The following is an 18804-nucleotide window of genomic DNA, read 5'->3' as shown; positions in this document are numbered from 1 at the left end:
ACGTCCCAGAAGCCAACTCAGGCCGGACACAACCAGGCGCAGGACAAACGGCCCGCGGACTGAGCGCACCAATCAGCCAGCAGAGGGGCGGGGAGAACGCGGGCTGACGGGAATGCTGGGAGCCGCGGGGCGGCCCACGGACGCACAGCGGAAGCCCCGCCCCTTCCGGCCGCGGCGCGGACGCCGCGCAGCCACGGCGGCGGGCCCTCGGCGGGCGCCGGCTCAGCCCGCCCCCTTCTCCGCGCCCCGCCCCGCGTCTACGCCTGCCGGGCTGCTGTCAGCTCCCTCGGCGTGCCACCAAGCCGAGGTGCATGCTGAGCCGCTGCGGCTGCCGGCTGCTGCACGTCCTAGGCCTTAGCTTCCCGCTCCTGACCCGCCGGCCGCTTTTCCTCTGTCCGCACCGCCTCATGAGGCCGAAGGTCGTGTTCGTCCTCGGAGGTCCCGGCGCCGGCAAGGGGACCCAGTGCGCCCGCATCGTCGAGGTGAGGCCCGGACAGCCGGCGGGCTCCCTGGGCTTGACCGGACGCCGGGCCGGTCAGTACCGCTGCGCGCGGCCGTCTGACCTCCCCTGAGCCGCGGACTACGAGTCCCGGTGATCTGTGCAGCGCCGGCGTGGCGGTGGTCGAGGGTCCGCCGGCGCGCGGCATTTCGGGACTGGTAGTGCGCATCCGCCAGCCTCGGGGGCGGCTAGAATGGAGGGGGTCCGTTTGGGGTCGCTTTGTTCCTGCGTTCTCTTTCCTTACATTTTGGGGACTAGATTCATCTCGAGAATGGTCTGGGAGAGGGATCCCGGGAGGGTCCGCTTCGAGGGACCCCGAGCGCGCAGAGGTCAGTGTGTCGCCGGTTGTGGGATGGGTGGAGGCGGCACCAGCGTCGATTTGGCTTCGAGGCCGGGTGCGCCCGGCGTTACCTGAAACGGAGACTGGTTTTTCCACCCCACCCCTTCCCGCAGGCCCTCTAAAGTCCAAATCGTCAACTAACTGGTCTTTACCCTGGACAGGAGCCCCGGAGGACACGGCGTTACGTTAGGTGTTCTTCGATCTGCTGCTTGTAGCACTTTCTGAACCCATCACTAGCAGCTCCGAGGCTCAGGTAGTTGTAGAGGTTCGTGTAGTTGGAAAAGCCGTAGAGTATGAGATCAAACTTCAACCTTTGGCCCGGCTGCCAACTCACACGTAGTCCGTGGCCAGGTCACTTCCTCTCTCCTAGTCCTAGTTGTCCCCTCCAAAACAATGGAGGCTGTGCACACAGATTTAAACTCAATATGAAATGCCTCTCAAAACTCTAAAATGGTGTTACTTTTTTTTTTTTCCCCACTCCAAAGCATAATAAAGTTCCCGGTTCAATTGTTAACAATTTTTGAACAGATACACGGTTAGCTGCAGTATGGATGAAAGGCTTATTGAAGAACCTGGGCAATGTTTGGGAGAGAAGGAAAACAGAAGGTATCTAGAAGCAAGAGGTGACCAGTGATTTGTAAAATACCAAAAAATCATTCTGAACTCCATGACCAACAGAAGTTTTGACCCAGAACTTTTAAAATAATTTCCTCCTCTGTTCCACGATATGACTTTTTATTAGCTTTGGGATTTTACTCCTCTCCCAGGTTGGTACAATCCATCCTTGTCCTATATTTTTTCTCTAAAGAGCATTAAGAAAAAGGCAGATGGTAACATCTACTTGATCATATGTTATACACCTGTATTTATAATTGTTAAACATTTTTAGGAATATAAGTGGAATTAATTCAACCAAAAACATATAAATATTTTTTTCTCCTCATATTTGTTGGTTCTTTTCATTTAAAAAGAAAAATGACAATTGGGTGATTTCAGGGTTTTATTCTAATAACTCTTACGTGTAAATAGGGTAAGGAGAAGAGACTTTAGAGTCAAACAGATAAGGGTTCAAACCCTGACTGTTCCATTTACTATCGTTTTAGTTCCAGAGAAGTTGTTACTTTTAGCTTGGGTTCCTCTCTTAAAAGGGAGAAATTATACCTATCTAGTATGGTATTTGTGAATGTTAAATGAGGTGAAATATCTAACATACATAGACAAAAGTGATTTCTTCCTCTATTTTAGACTTTTCTTAATTTATGAAACGGGTTATTTTTACTTTGAAGTACACTATAGTATTACTTTTTAAAAATTGGTTTATGGCTGATGTATTTGAATGCACTTAAATATTTTACTTCTGAATCATAACATGACTTTAAACATCCACACCCAAACTAACAATACTTATCACTGGAGTTCCCTTCGTGGCTCAGCGGTTAACCAACCCGACTAGGATCCATGAGGACAAGTGTGCGATCCCTGGCCTCGATCAGTGGGTGAAGGATCTGGTTTTGCCGTGAGTTGTGGTGTAAGTCAAGGGATTCCAAGTTGCTGTGGCTCTGACATAGGAGAGCTGCTGCAGCTCCAATTTGACCCCTAGCCTGGGAACCTCCATATGCTGTGGGTACGGCCCTAAAAAGACAATAATAATAATGATACCTATTACTTTACTGGATTAAAAATAATCTACACATTCTGTAGTGTTTATTCTTTACTCTGTTCAATAATGGCTGATAATATTTTAAACCTGCTAATTAACAATTATAAGATTTCCATGATGAGAAATCCTATAATGTTTTATCTTGTTCTTAAAATGTCAACAATTATGTGAGCTTAAGCTGTTTTAAACTGTTATCTCTCAATTTGAAATTGTAAATAATTCAGTAGTTGCTGTCTCCTAGCTGACAAAACAATGGACTATTTGTGGTCAGTTAAGCTTAGATGGTTGTTTTTTTTTTCCTCTTTGTGAGTCTCTTTGCATTTTATTATACCAGCAAATGTAAGCCGAATCCCAAAAGATTGTAATTTTTGGAACTAAATCTTTTTCTGTAGGGAAAAAGTTATATAAGTCAATATAAGTCAATATAATTCCCCAACTATCGTACCCCTGCTAATTTAGCTCACAGCATACCTGAAATGTGGCTGAAATAGAATTGTTTCTTTGAAAAGGTCACATTGATTTCCAGCACAGGCTGCCAGAAGTACATCTTTGGGCCCTCCTCCTACAGAGCCTAAGATATCTGGTCCTTTAATGTCCTGGGACATTGCATTTATGGATGAGGGTGTCACCAGAGGGAAGTAGTGCTTGTTTTTGTTTTTGTTTTTTTCTGACTTAATTCTACCTCTGCTACTTGTTCTCCCAGACCTTAAGAAAGAAAGACGAGTTGATGCAGTATCTTCGGAAAGTGTTGTGAACTGGGAAGGAAAGGTTTGAGTGAGGCTTTGAAGTTGAATTTAGTCTTATGTATTTGAACTGATCTTTATCAGTTTTATTTATTTTCCAGCTAATTTCTTTTAAATCTGTGTCCTCTCATACTCAGTTTGTTTTTGAAAATTAGCCATTTTCTAAATCAGGGCAATAAATAAAGAGTTAAATGCTCAGAGTAGAGTTATTGTGAAGTAACTTGTTAATAAAATCGTGATGGGGATACCTTGTCATTTTTGAATTTTGAAATTTTTTTATGTTTTATTTTTTTGCTTTTTAGGGCCACACCTGAAGCATATGGAAGTTCCCAGGCTAGGGGTCAAATCAGAGCTGCAGCTGCTGGTCTACACCACAGCCACAGAAACTGCAGGATCTGAGCCATGTGCCACCTACACTGCAGCTCCTGGCAATGCCGGATCCCTAACCCACTGAGCAAGGCCAGGGATTAAACCCGAATCATCATGGATGCTAGTTGGGTTTGTAACCCAATGAGCCATAACGGGAACTCCAGTTTTTGAATTTTTTAAGTTAAGCTTTATTTGTATTGTTTTGGCCCAAGAAAAATTATGGTGCCAAGACCTAAACTTATCTGAAAATAACAACCACAATTGTCACTGGGATGTTTAAACCTACCCTTTTAAAGACGGCGAACATTTTGCTTACATGAACAAAGTACGCTGAAGCTTATATCCATGCCAAATTGCTTTCTGTAGCAGCCACAGAAAACATCTTCTGTGTTAAAACTTCTTCCAGGACCTGTATGAGTAACTTATACTTTGTATCCTACCTGCTGTCCTTAGAAAGTTTGACTTTAAGTATGTAGAAATCAGAAACTTGATTTTGTTTATCTTTCTGTCTCCAGTGTTGAACATTGTGCTTGGCACATGATAAGTGATTAATAAATATTCTTTTATTTATCTAAGACGCCAGTTTGTCCTGAAGATGTACAATTTTTAAAAAAATTAAGTCCCTAGGGGGCGCCCAAGTAGCAGTTAGTGCTCCTAATTTCAGGACCAGAAGTGATTGAGTGAGACTGAACTTGTCTTACTCGGATTTCCCATGTAACACTTCAGTTTACTCTCAGTGAATAATTAGTATAGTTGTAAAAATGTACTGAGCATTCTAAAAATTTCAGTCTCCTGATTACAAATCCCCAAAGCAACAGATAGGAAGACCCATTGGGTATGAAGCTTGCTTAAGAATAAGCCTTTCTGGAGTTCTCTGTGGCATAGTGGTTTAAGGATCCAACATTGTCACTGCAGTGGCTTGGGCCACTGCTGTGGCACAGGTTCAGTCCCTGGCCCAGGAACTTCTACATGCGCAGGTGCAGCCAAGAGAAGATGGGATAGACTGGAGTAAGAGGTTTGGTCTGGTTTTAAAGGAAAGTTTAAATTGTATGTGAAAGAGAGTCCACAGAATTCTTGACTCTTCTGAAGCACCATCCTTTCATTAAATGTAATTATAATGTGGGGTTTTGCTGCTGTTGTTAAGGATCTGAAGGAGGGGAGAGTACATTCAGATTATTTACTATCCTTACTTTTGAAAACTTCATTTTTTTCTTTCTATTTCAAGTTACAATAGTAATATATATTATTGGGAAATGCTTATTCTTCTCTAATCCTGAGGTCACAAGGATTAACTGTCTGGTATTAACTCTTTCTCAATGGAATTATTCTGGGTTTGTTTTGTTTTGTTTTGTTTCCAGTCTCTTTAGAGCCACACCCACAGCACATGGAAGTTCCCAGGCTAGGGGTCGAATCGGAGCTGCAGCTGCCGGCCTACACCACAGCCACAGCAACAACAGATCCAAGCCATGTCTGCCACCTACACCACAGCTCACAGCAACACCGGATCCTTAATGCACTGAGTGAGGCCAGGGATTGAACCTGAATGCTCATGGATACTAGTCAAGTTATTTACTGCTGAGCCACAACGGGAACTCTGGATTATTCTGGGGGTTTTTTGCTGTTGTTATTGACTCTCATGGCTGTCCTCTCAGATTGTTACACATATAGACGGAATTCATTTGTATTAGTAGCTGCAGAATAGTCCATAATATGGATGTTATCCTAGCATGGTTTTAACCATTGCCTGCCATTAGTGGACATTCAGGGTAGTTTCCAGGGATTTTCAATAAACTTCATTACAAAGATAGCATTGCATATGGATGCTTTTATTTTTGCAAGGAAGATTCTTAGAAGTGGGATAGCTGGGTCAGAAGATAATGTGCTTTTTTTTTTTTGAAAGTTCCTCAGCTTGTTGTTGAATTAGAGCTGCAGCTATGTCCTGAGGCTTAATGGGAACGCCAGCATTTTTCATTTTCATGATAATTTTCAGATTACTTTTCAAAAACATTATACTTAATTGCATTTCTATCAGCAGTTATATGATTTTTTACTAGGGCTGGGTGGTTATCAGTCATTTTAATTTTTGCTAGTTTGTCAATCTCCTCTTCAAAGTTTTTGTGAGAAAAGTCCTCATTTTTTCCAAGAAGTCTGCTAAGGTGAAGTGGTATAATTAGACCTAAAAGTTTCCCCATACTTGTTATTTATTCAGAAAACATCTTGTGAGAACTAGGCACTATGATAGTTGATGTAAATAAGACACAATTGTGTTGTCAAAAGTTTACAGTGAATGGAAAGATGTGGGAGTTAATCAGTGACTATACTACAGGACAGAGTGGTGAGTCCTATGACCTAAATAGACCATTTAGATAAGACATTTACAGTTCAGTGGGTCAGGGAAGGCTTCCTGGGGGGTGGTGATAGGTAGGAGCTCAGGTTTGAAGGACAGTAGGAAGGAAGCAGCTGCCAAGAGGTGTAGAGGGGTAGGGAACACTTAGGGCAGAGTTACCATTGCAGAGGGGACTCCACAGATTTCAGTTCTGAGAAAAGCTTAAGGAGAGTAAAGCGATGTGAGATTGACCCAGAAAACGCCTCCTAAATGTTCTATTTGTGGGGGATACTGGCTTCTAGGGCCTCTCAATTTAGGGTGAAGGTAGATACATAGTTAATAGAATTTCACAAGACAAGATGAAGTATTTTTGCAAACATTATGAAGTTTACATTAAATTGTTGTTGAAACTGCTTATCTTTGAGTTTTGCCTCCCTCACTAGACTGTATGTGTTCAAGGGTGGGGATGCTGTCTTTCGCTGCTGCTCTTTCTACTGCGTGCTGTTTGAAATGCCTACTTAACTTTCAGTCTTGGCTTAGTACAGAGATTCCTAGACATTTCAATTCATGGTGCCCTCGGTGTTTTAGCAATTTTTTTTTCACAAACACCCTAGTCCAAAATAAGTATCTAATATAAGTAATTAGAACCAAACAATACAAGCATTTTCCAACAACTTAGTTAGCTATGTAAGGAAACAATACATATAAGTTCAAAGAAAAAGGGACATCTTTATTTCAAGAAACCACAGTCACTTACTATTGGGATGTAAATGCCTGCTGGGCGCTGCACAGTTTCTTACACCTTGGAATCAGATTGGATACTTCCGGCCTCATTTCCTTTTCCATGTTAATTTTTATGTGCTTATTTTTATCACGGCACACCACAAAGTCAGCATCACAAGGATGTGTCTTCAAAAAGAATCTGCTGTGATCTAAAGTTGAAATTGTAAATGGCCCTGAGCTGATAGTCCACATGGTATCTAAGAGATGTCAAGACCTGCTCTGTTCCCCAGGATACTTTTGTGCTCCAAAGTGCTTGGGTATACAGTGGGGGAACCATGAGGTTAAAGTATTATTTCCTCAGCAGAACTGGCCCTCACATTTTTTTTAGTTCAGATTTCTCTATCATGGGCTCTCAGAGCACTTCAAAACATCTTCTAGTTTGTAATTCTTTTTTTTTTTTTTTTTTTTTTTTTGGCTGCACCCTTGGCCTCTGGACGTTCTTGGGTCAGGGATCGAACTCATGCCACAGCAGAGACCCAAGCTGCCGCAGTGTCAGTGGCAGATCCTTAACCCACTGTACCATAAGGGAGCTCCTATTAGTTTGTATTGCTTTTGTCCTTTATAATAGTTAACAGGGTTTTGCTGTTGTTGTTGTTGTTGTTGTTGTTGTCTTTCAGGGCCACACTCACAGCATATGAAAGGCTAGGGATCAAATCAGAGCTGTAGCTGCCAGCCTACTCCACAGCCATAGCCACCCGGGATCTGAACCGTGTCCGCAACCTCCACCACAGCTCATGGCAATGCCAGAGCCATAACCCACTGAGCGAGGCCGTGGATTGAAACCGTGTCCTCATGGATACTAGTTAGATTTGTTTCCACTGAGCCACGACGGGAACTTCTTCTTATTCTTGTTTTTTGATGCATGACTGAACTGGCCAAAAATTAAAGGAGTAACTCAAATTCAGATAAATCAAGAAAGCACAAATTCAGAGGAGAAAGAGAGTGCTAGAGGTGTGGCTGCCTGGGGACTTTCTCTGCCCCCAAATCACAGATGGCTAGAGCCAGGGATTTCATGGGCCACAGAGTGGGGCAAGGAGACAAAAGACTGAGGCCTTAATAGGATTGGGGGTCAGATCAGTGAGCTCTGCATAAAGTCAGAACTCCTGAAGGATGATACCCTGAGTGCCTGAACCGACAAAAAGAACCCACCATGTAGAGAAAACAGCAGAATTTCCTAACCGCAAGCCCATACTAATTAAAGAAACTTCTAAAAGATATACTTCAAGAAGGAAAATGATCTCAGAAGGAAGATCTGAGGTTCAAAAATAAATGGTTGGTAAAGAAACTGGTATGTGTGCAAGCTATTCTAAACAAACATTTGTTATAAAACATTGGCACGTCATTTGTGGGGATTAAAAAAAAAGTCAATATAGAATTAAAATCCTAAAAACATAGAACTGAATAGAAAACAGAATTAAGTGTGTTAAGGCATTTGTACTCTATGAGGGGAGAGTAAAAATAGCATTAAACTTAACTAATGTGTGTGCTTTAAATTTCTAGGGTAACCGCTAAAAACAGACTGTATGGCTTCCAAAGTAGGAAGGAGGGAAAAAAAATCTCAAGTTGCAGGTTGAGGTAGGAATTCCCAACTTGGCTCAGCGGGTTAAGAACCCTGCTAGTATCCATGAGGACTCCACCTGGCCTCATTTGGTGGGTTAAGGATCTGGCGTTGCCATGAGCTGTGGTGTAGGTCGCAAATGTGGCTCAGATCCTGCGTTGCTGTGGCTGTGGGGCAGGCCGGCAGCTATAGCTCTGATTTGACCCCTAGCCTGGGAACTTCCGTATGTTGCGGGTGTGGCTCTAAAAAAGACACCCCCCCCCCAAAAGAATCCAGCTACAGCAGCTTGGGTCACTGCTGCTGAACCATGGATTCAATTCCTGCCCTGGCTCCGTGGGTTAAAGGATCTGATGTTGCTGCAGCTGAGGCTCAGATTCAGTGCTTGGCTTAGGAACTGCCATATGTCACAGGTGTGGCCATTAAAAAAAAAGCGAGATGCCTCTTCTCAAGTCTGCTCTAGCTCAGAATCCCTCTTCAATATCAGTTCTTCCTCTTCTCCTTACTCCCATTGAAATCTACTTGATTTACATCCTTTGGGTTAAAGATTCTGTGACAGTAATTGATCTGAACACCACGCAGTAGTTAAGATGCTACTAGGCGAGGATTGCAGTCACTGAAGACCTCCTAAAGGCCCGTAGGAGTACAGTATCTTAACGGTTGTCTTTCTGAATTGAAATTCAGAGCATTTCAGAAAAGCCACTCCAGTAGAGGGACTTTTAGACCAGGTAAGGAAGGGTGGAGATAAGGAATAACCATCTTAATTCTTGTGTCATGTTAGCCTGATCACACTCACTCACTCTTGTTAACTTTAAAGCTAATATTTTTTAGCCTGGTTACCATGTGAAAATGTATTTACTCTAACATTTCAGTTACTTGAACATGACAAATTAAGAACATTTTTACAGACTAAACATGCGATAAGAGCATTTTGAACTCAATAGAGAACAGGTGTGACTGGATGTATTGTTTGCCAAGAGTTTTATGCTGCCTGGTGAACAAAGCAGCAAAACAGCACTTTGGTAAAGGAAGAAGCCTCAGTTGTTACCTACCATTCTCTGAAACTTTTGCTTTGAAAGTCCCCCAAAACACATGTTCGTGGTTGGTTTCCACCCGTCATCTCCAGAAGACACGTAAGTTGGTTCCCATTTATCATTAGGGTATCCTATACCAATAAGCAGTTAAATATGGCTAATTTGGGGGTCCTCAGAAGACTGCTTCCCTGCTGACTTTCTGTTTGGAACTTCCATGACCATAGGTCATTGGTGTTTGCCATTGGAAAAGTGTGTGTTTAACCTATAGGACTCACCTTTATAATTAAGTAAAGATTAGGTAGATAATAACATGAATTTCTGTTGGTCTCCTGGGAGTAGAGATGCAACCCAGAAGATGTTTTATTATGTAATTTGGGGTTTGTTTGTTTGTTTTTCCTTTTTTTGGCTGCTCTTGCAGCATGTGGAAATTCCCTGGCCAGGGATGGAATTCATGCCACAGCAGCCACCCCAGCTACTGCCGTATCAGTGTCAGATCCGTAACCCACTGTGCCACAGGAGAACTCGGGGAATTAAGAAAAAGTGTATTGGGGTATAGTTGACTTACAAGGTTGTGTTAGTTTCTGGTGTACAGAAGAGCGAATCAGTTATCTGAATATATATATCTCCATTCTTTCTCGGATTCTTTTCCCATATAGGTTATGACAATATGGAGTAGATTTCCCTCTGCTGTATATACAGTAGGTCCTTATTGTCTGCTTTATGTGTGGTAGTGTGTATATGTTAATCCTAAATTTCTAATTTATCCCTCCCCGCCACATTTCCCCTTCGGTAACCAAAAGTTTGATTTTGAAATCTGTGATTCTCTTTTTTATGTAAATAAGTTATTTTGTATAAGGGACATCAAATACTTGTCTTTCTCTGACTTATATTCCCCTTAGTGTGATAATCTCTGGGTCCAGCCATGTTGCTGCAAATGGCATTATTTCATTTTTTATGGCTGAGTAATGTTATGTTGTATATATTTTTGTATGCCACATCTTCTTTATCCATTCTTCTGTCGATAGGCATTTAGGTTGCTTTCATGTCTTGGCTATTATAAATAGTGCTGCGACGAACATCGGGGTGTTATTATGTCATTGGGAATTGACTTGATGGTTAGTTTAGGGGTTTTTTGTGGGGTTGTGTTTTTGTTTTTGTTTTTGTCTTTTTAGGGCCACAGCCTCGCTCAGCATATGGAGGTTCCCAGGCTAGAGGTTGAATGGGAGCTGTAGCTGCCAGCCTACACCACAGCCACAGCAACGCAGGATCCAAGCTGCATCTGTGATCTACACCACAGCTCATGGCAATGCCAGATCCTTAACCCACTGAGCAAGGCCAGGGATAGAACCCATGTCCTCATGGATTCTAGTGGGTTTCTTAACCCTCTGAGCCACAACAGGAACACCTAGTTTAGGTTTTTAAACCGGAAACTTTTGTTACTTATTTGACTTTTGGGTGAGGCAAGTGGAAAATGGAAATGGTTTCAGAAGTGGAGAAAGGCAAAAATGAAGCAAAGCAATGACAGTCAGAGGCTGGCTGAATGTTTACCTCGATGTCTATCACTTAGGAATTACCTCAGAGGTCCACTGTGGAATAGTAGTCATTGAGAGTCAGGAGACCTGGGTTCAAGAGCCAGTTCCCTCTCTGCTACTGGCAAGTCAGCGTATCTTAGTTTCCCCTTTGGTGAAATGAGGGTTTGAAAGTAGGTGATTTTGCCAGCCCTAAAACAGATCTGAATCCTGAGACTTGTGTTAGATAGTATGTAATATACTATATTCGTATGTAGCCACGTTCAAGAGGTGTATTATCCTAGTCACTGTGAATGTGTGCGCATTCTTTACCACTCTACGTCGTGTGAATGGGAGCACCAAGGAATTGCATTTCTTGTTTTTTGGCAGCACCTGTGGCATGCGGAAATTCCTGAGCCGGGGGTGTGTGTGTGTGTGTGTGTCTGTGTGTCTGTCTCTCTCGCGTTGCTATGGCTCAGGCTGGCAGCTACAGCTTTGACTCGACCTCTAGCCTGGGAACTTCCATACGCCGCAGATGTGGTCCTAAAAAGACACAAAAAAATAAAAAATTAAAAAATTTTAAAAAAAGAATTTGTATGCCATACAACTTACCCATTTAAAATGTGTAATTCGGAGTTCCCATTGTGGAAACGAATCCATCAGTATCCATAAGGATGCAGCTTTGATCCCTGGCCTCACTTAGCGGGTCAGTGATCCGGCACTGCCGTGAGTGTGGTGTAGGTTACAGACGTGGCTCAGATCCCACGTTGCTGTGGCTGTGGTGTAGGCCGGCAGCTGTAGCTCCAATTCGACCCCTAGCCTGGGAACCTCCGTATGCCTCGGGTGCAGCCCCGTAAATAAATAAATAAATAAATAAATAAATAAATAAATAAAATGTATAATTCAGTGGTCTTTGCATGTTACATTATTTTTTTATTGTGGTAAATATATCATGAAATTTACCATTTTGACCACTTTAAGTGTACAGTTCAGTAGCATAAATTGCATTCACAGTGTTGTGTAACCATCACCTTTCTAAAACTTCTTCATCACCCCAAACAGAAATTCTGTACCATTAGGCAATAATTTTCCTTTCTTCCCTTCTCCCATGCCCTGGTAACTACTTTGTGCCTCTGAATTTGCCTATTTTAAATACATTACATAAGTGGAATCATGCAATATTTGTCCTTTTGGTACAGCCTCTTTCACTCAGGGTGTTTTCAAGTTTCACATGTTAAAATGTATCAGAACTTCATTCCTTTTTATGGCTGAATAACGTTTCATTGTATGTATATATTGCATTTTGTTTATCCATTCATCTGTTGTTGGATTCCGGCTGCTTCCATCTTTCCACTATTGTGAGTAATGCTGCGGTTATCCTTGGCGTACCAGCATCTGTTTTGAGTCTTTGGGGTAAATCGCCAGGAGTGGAATTGCTGGATCTTAGGATAATTCTGTTTAAGTTGTTGAGGAACTGTTTTGCACAGCAGCTGTGCCGTTTTACATTCCTACCAGTGGTGTGAAACCACAGCAGTATGTGGTTTCTTTATCCTCACCTGCACTTCTCATTCTGTGTTTGATTTTAACCACCCTACGAGGTATGCAGTGCTGTCTGGTTTTTTTGGTTTTTTTTTTTTTTTTTTTTTTTTTGCTATTTCAGGGCCGCACCTGCAGCATATGGAGGTTCCCAGGCTAGGGGTTGAATCATAGCTACAACTGCTGGTCTACACCAGAGCCACAGCAACACAGGATCCGAGCCACATTTGCGACCTACAGCACAGCTAACGGTAATGCCAGATCCTTAACCCACTGAGCAAGGGCAGGGATTGAACCCACATCTCAGGATCCTAGTTGGATTCGTTAATTGCTGAGCCACGAAGGGGACTCCTGGTATCTGGTTTTGATTTGCATTTCCCTAATGACTAATGCTGTGAGCCTCTTTCATGTACTCACTCATTGGCCATTTTTTTCAAAATAGCTATCCTAATGGGTGGTTTTGATTTGCATTTCCCTGATGATTAAGGATGTTGAGCAACTTTCCCATACTTACTGGACATGTATATATCTTCTTTGGAGAAATGTCTATTTGGATCTTCCATCCTCCCCACCCCCAGAATACTGCATTGTAAAAATTTTCTTTTGTAATTTTAGAAATTGGGTTATTTATCTTTTTATTACTGAGCTGTAACGTTTTTTAATGTATATTTTTGGAACGAGTCCCTTATCCAGATAAATGATTTACAGAGCTTTTTCTCCTGTCCTTGGGTTGTCTTCATTTTCTTGGTAGTGTCCTTGGAACCACAGAAGTTTTTAATTGTGATGAAGTCTAATATCTTGAACTTTAGAACATGCAGTGTGCTTTCTCTTGCCTATGGTACAGTGATTGAAAGATTGATACGGTGAGGCCAAAACTGTAGAAGAGGTCTGACTGGTGTCTGTGTTATGCCTGGGACTGAGAGCTGAGCTGGAAGAGGGGATAATGGTAGACGGAACAAAGAGCGGGAGTAGCAAATTCTTGTTACTTCCTTGACTGATTCCAGGGCGTAACTGCGTCCAATTTAGTCAGGCTAGTGGGGTGGAAGAAGGTGCCCATTTTGCAAAATGATTTCCAGCCTCAGCATTCTTCCTGTTGAGTAGTCATGGCAGGAAAGAAAGTTTTCCATAAAAATTTCCCTTAAGCTTACCACTTTCTAGGATGTTTCCTTTGTATGAAGAAGTTAGACTTTAATCAAGAACCAGGAGTCCCTTCTAATCTGTTCTACGCTGTGTACGTAGGTACAGTGGTCTACGGTCAACATTAAATCCCAGGCTGGCCTAGGATTTAATGGCTTTACCATCAAAAATTTATATTCCTAGACTGACTTTAATTTTAGGTTGAACAAAATGTAATCATGAAGGTAAATCTTATACCAATTTTTTTGAAATATATTGCTTTTCATAGCAAATATTGATTTTCCTCATACTTTTTCTTGTTAGCACAGGTAACTGAACTGAAAATAAAGATGATTGTTTCTTAAGCAAGATTAATTTCCTCTTAAAAAATTGATTTAGAGGAGTTCCCGTCGTGGCGCAGTGGTTAACGAGTCCAACTAGGAACCATGAGCTTGCGGGTTCCATCCTTGCCCTTGCTCAGTGGGTTAACGATCCTGCGTTGCCGTGAGCTGTGGTGTAGGTTGCAGACGCGGCTCGGATCCCGCGTTGCTGTGGCTCTGGCGTAGGCTGGTGGCTACAGCTCCGATTAGACCCCTGGCCTGGGAACCTCCATATGCCGTGGGTGCAGCCCAAGAAATGGCAACAACAACAACGACAAAAAAAATAAAAATAAAAAAAATTTAAAAATTAAAAATTGATTTAGAGAGGTTGGCACAATAAAGTGCTGAAGGTGCTCCAAGGGGTCATTCTGGAGACTGGAAGTAGTTTGGGTACATTGTCTGCCATGGATGTGTCACTTCCAGAACATCTTGCATGTAATTTTGAACTCTAGTGTCTAGAGTAAGGCCTCACTGAAATGTGTTTATTTTTAAACTTTTGCTGCTGTGCCTTTTGGATCCTCTCAACTTAGTGTGTCTCTAAATTTCCATCTGTTTCTAGGCTATAAAACTGGACTGTTTTCTGTCTCCTTCTATAACTCTTGACTTCATGCCCATGTAGTGTGTCTCTGTGTTGCTATTTTATACTTTTGTTTCTCCTTTGTTTAAGGAATGGATCACTTTCCAGAGAAATTTTTATCCAAACATTTGAACTGATCTTTGCTGCTATTCTCTTCAGTGATTTAGCTTTAAATTTTAAATAAGTTTGTGATTGTGCAGGTACTGTTTTCCCTTTTTTCTTGAAATCAGATGATGTCTTTCATGCAGGGATTTTTTACTCTTAATGTAAAGCTGTTTATTTTGCTGTTCTCTTAGGATTTAATATTAGTAAAACACTTAAATCATCAATCTTACTTTGTGATATTTGCCCTTTAGAGATGTATATACAGACAGTATATATGCTTTCTTTAAATTAAAACTTTAAAATGTGTATACGTATACATGTACATCGACATTCAAATAATTTGAAAGTACATAAAGGAAAAAGTGAAAGTTTTCTTTAATCAGCCTTAGCCTAGGACTAAGGCTGATTAAAGCAGTGGTTAACAAATCCGACTAGGAACCATGAGGTTGCAGGTTCGATCCCTGGCCTTGCTCAGTGGGTTAAGGATCTGGTGTTGCTCTGAGCTGTGGTGTAGGTCGAAGACAAGACTCGGATCTGGTGTTGCTGTGGCTCTGGCATAGGCCAGTGGCTTCAGCTCTGATTAGACCCCTAGCCTGGGAACCTCCATATGCTGCAGGAGTGGCCCTAGAAAAGGCAAAAAGTAAACAAAACAAAACAAAACCAAAAAAAAACCCTTAGCCTATGCTTCTTATGTAATCACCAACTTTTTTTTTTTGTCTTTTGTTGTTGTTGTTGTTGTTGCTATTTCTTGGGCCGCTCCCGCGGCATATGGAGGTTCCCAGGCCAGGGGTCTAATCGGAGCTGTAGCCACCGGCCTACACCAGAGCCACAGCAACGCGGGATCCAAGCCACGTCTGCAACCTACACCACAGCTCACGGCAACGCCGGATCGTCAACCCACTGAGCAACGGCAGGGACCGAACCCGCAACCTCATGGTTCCCAGTCGGACTCGCCAACCACTGCACCACGACGGGAACTCCTGTAATCACCAACTTTTTAATGTGTGGCTTTCTGGTCCTTTCTGGATGCGTTTTATAATTCATGCACAGATGCATGCGAACGAACATTGCCTATTGTTTTGTGCCATTTATTTATTTATTTATTTTTGCTTAACAGTGTATCTTGGATAGCTTTCCATATCAGAACGTAGAGATAGCTCTACTCCATTCATTATATTACAATAATCTATTCAGCCATTCATACATCGGTGGACATTTAGATTTCCTATTTACAAATGATGCTGATGTAAGCATTCACATACATGTCTTTGTGCACATGTGCAACTGTTTCAGTAGCACAACTCCTAAAAATGGAATTATTGAGCCAAAGGGTATGCAAACTTCAATTTTGATAGACTGTCAAATAGCCCTCTAAAAAGTCTGAAGGGAGTTTCTGCTGTGGCACAGTGGGTTAAGAATCAAACTGCAGCAGCTTGGGTGGCTACGAAGGTGTGGGTTTGATCCCTGGCCCAGCATAGTGGATACACCATTGCTGCAGCTGTGCCGGGATTCAGTCCTTGGCCCAGGAACTTCCATAGCTGCGGGTGAGCCCATTAAAAAAAAGAAAGTCTGAACCAATTTACATTCTCACAAACTATCAGGATGCTGGTCTTCCCCCACCACCCAGCCTTTACCAACCCCCATCCTTGCCATACCCAGATATGAGTCTTTTTATTATAATCAATCTGATGGATGAAAAATGAAATCACTTTAATTTGCATTTTCATGATTGCCAGTAAGGTTGAGCATCTTTTCTTTTTTCCTTTTCTCTGATCTTATCCTTTGCCCATTTTTGTTTTGAGCTTTTTTTCTTTATTAACAAATAAAGCGTCTCTTAGTATACAATGTATATTATCGTGTCACCTTTGTATGGTGAAAATATTTTCTCCCAGGCTGTTGCTTGTCATTTGATAATATTTATGGTATCTTTCTTTGTTCAGAACTTTTTATTGTTTATGTGGTCAAACATAAATCTTAGCTGTTTTGGTTCTTGTTTTGAAATGCCTTTTCTCTATTTCAAGATTATTTTTCCTTAGTACTATCCTAGGGTTTTTTTGTTTGGTTTTTGTTTGTTTGTTTCCTTGTATTGTGTTGCTTTAGATCTTTAGTTTACGTGGAATTGTTTTGTCTATGATATGATGCAAGAGGCTAATTTTTCCCCAGATGGGTAGCCAGTTGCTTAGTATCATTTATTAAATAGCTCATCTTTTCCCCATTGATTTTTTTTTTTTTTAGATAACTCTTTTACTCATTGAATTATAATTTATATGGTGGGTCTGTTTTTAGATTCTGTTGAGTTTCATTGTTTCATTTGTCTGTACAGTATCACACTGCTTTAATTACTATAGCTTCATAATATTTTATGCCACTTGTTAAGACAAGTTCCCATTTGTAGTTTTTAATTTTATTTTTAAGTTTGGCTATTCTCTCATATTTACTCTTTCTGATAAACTTGAAAATCAACTCATCAAGTTTCATTAAAACATGAATAATCCCAGTCAAATTTTGATTGAGGTTGCAGTCAATTTATAGATTAATTTGCAAAAAATTTAAATATTTTCAGTATTGAGGAGTTCCCCTGGTGGCTCAGTGGTAACAAACCCGACTAGTATCCATAAGGACATGGTTTCAATTCCTGGCCCCACTCAGTGGGTTAAGGATCCCGTATTTCCATGAGCTGCAGTGTAGGTCACAGACATGGCTCAGATCCTCTGTTGCTGTGGCCGTGGCATAGGCCAGCAGCTGCAGCTCCAATTTGACCCCTAGCCTGGGAACTTCCATATGGTGTGGGTGCAGCCCTAAAAAAGACCCCTCCAAAAAAAATTTTTTTTAATTAAAAAACCTAAATATATACAGTATTAAATCTTTTCATGGTGTTGATTCTAAGTATTTCTAGTTTCTTCATATAATTCTTATGTAATAGTTTTAGATTTCTCCCTATATTTAAGTTTTTATTACTGTGGGTTTGTTTGGTGTTTTTTTTTGGTTTTTTTTTTTTGTCTTTTGTCTTTTTAGGGCCACACCTGTGGCATATGCAAGTTCCCCGGGCTAGGACTCGAATTGGAGCTCTAGCCGCCAGCCTATGCCACAACCACAACAACACCAGATCTGAGCCACCTCTGTGACCTATACCACAGCTCACAGCAATGCCAGATCCTTAACTCACTGAGTAAGGCCAGGGATCGAACCTGCATTCTCATGGATCCTAGTCAGATTCGTTAACCACTGTGCCATGACAGGAACTCCTAAGTTTTTATTACTGTTTAGAATAGGATTTTAAAAATTGAGGTATACTTGACTTTAATAGGACATTTAAAAATGTGTATTTTCTCATTAGCCATTGATGGTTGGTTGGAAAGCTATTGATCTTTTTGTTTATAAGAAAATAGTAAGCATGATAAAAAATTCTTGGTTTCCTAAATTTTTTAGTATACTCAAATACATCTGTGATGCCAAATTTTGGAGCCTGTGTTTTTGGGGCTATTTGCATAATTAATTAGATTTTCATGTATTGTTCTGTCATTATTCTTTGACTTTGCTCCTTTATTGGTATGTTATTTGCAGTTTAGCCACTAATTAGCTTGGGCTTGGCTCCCGGAAAGACCTCTGTGAGTTTGTCTAACTTCTCCCTGACCTGTCTGAGTGTTCTCGTGGTGGGTCTTGAATCTAGTAGCAGAGACCGTATTTCTAGGAGTGTGTGAATATGTTCTTCGGGAGACACTTCCAGTTTTAGCAGTTAATGATATTTGGCTGTGGCCGATGGTGTAGTATAGTATAGATATTGTTTCTGGTAGTATAGACATTGCTGTTTTACAAATGAAGAAACTGATCTAAGAAAGGTCAAATTTCCTAGAGTCACACTGGATTAGTTATATCTCAGCTTCTAGTTCAGTGTTCTAAGTATGCGGCTTTAGTAAGTTCCTCATGTTCTGATCCTTGCTGAATCGTCTGTGTTCCTCTAAATGTGACCTCCATTTGTTTGATAATGTTGCAGATGCTCAAATGCTATGTTTGCATATATTATTGAATTCAGAGTTTGGTATCCTTTGCCCATTTTTCTCAAGTGTTGATTGGCAAATCCAAAAAATTCTAGTTTTTAAAGAGAACCTAAGCTATTAAAATGTTGTAGTTATTTTGTAGTGAAGTTCTTTACAAATTGCACTGTCAAGTAATATTGCTTATTGACTTAATGACTTTTGATATTCCCTGGGTAGATGATAGTCTCATTTTAATATTATTTACCTTTTTGTAAAAAATAGGAGACAAGTACAGT

The 18804-nt window shown here is 41.2% G+C and overlaps 1 protein-coding gene across 1 annotated transcript in view; it reads left to right on the top strand.

Annotated features, from left to right (window-relative positions):
- Positions 1-168: 168 nt before the first annotated feature.
- The window catches only part of CMPK1 (cytidine/uridine monophosphate kinase 1), a 34751-nt gene continuing 16115 nt past the window's right edge, over positions 169-18804 (top strand). The window contains exon 1 of the mRNA XM_047789159.1: positions 169-482. Coding sequence (XP_047645115.1) covers positions 312-482 — 171 coding nt within the window. The 5' untranslated portion in view covers positions 169-311. The remainder of the gene's footprint in view (positions 483-18804) is intronic.

This window comes from Phacochoerus africanus, chromosome 8, assembly GCF_016906955.1.
Source record: "Phacochoerus africanus isolate WHEZ1 chromosome 8, ROS_Pafr_v1, whole genome shotgun sequence".
Lineage (NCBI taxonomy): Eukaryota > Metazoa > Chordata > Mammalia > Artiodactyla > Suidae > Phacochoerus > Phacochoerus africanus.
Note: the sequence above shows the minus strand (reverse complement) of the source record. Positions and strands in the feature narration are given on the sequence as shown.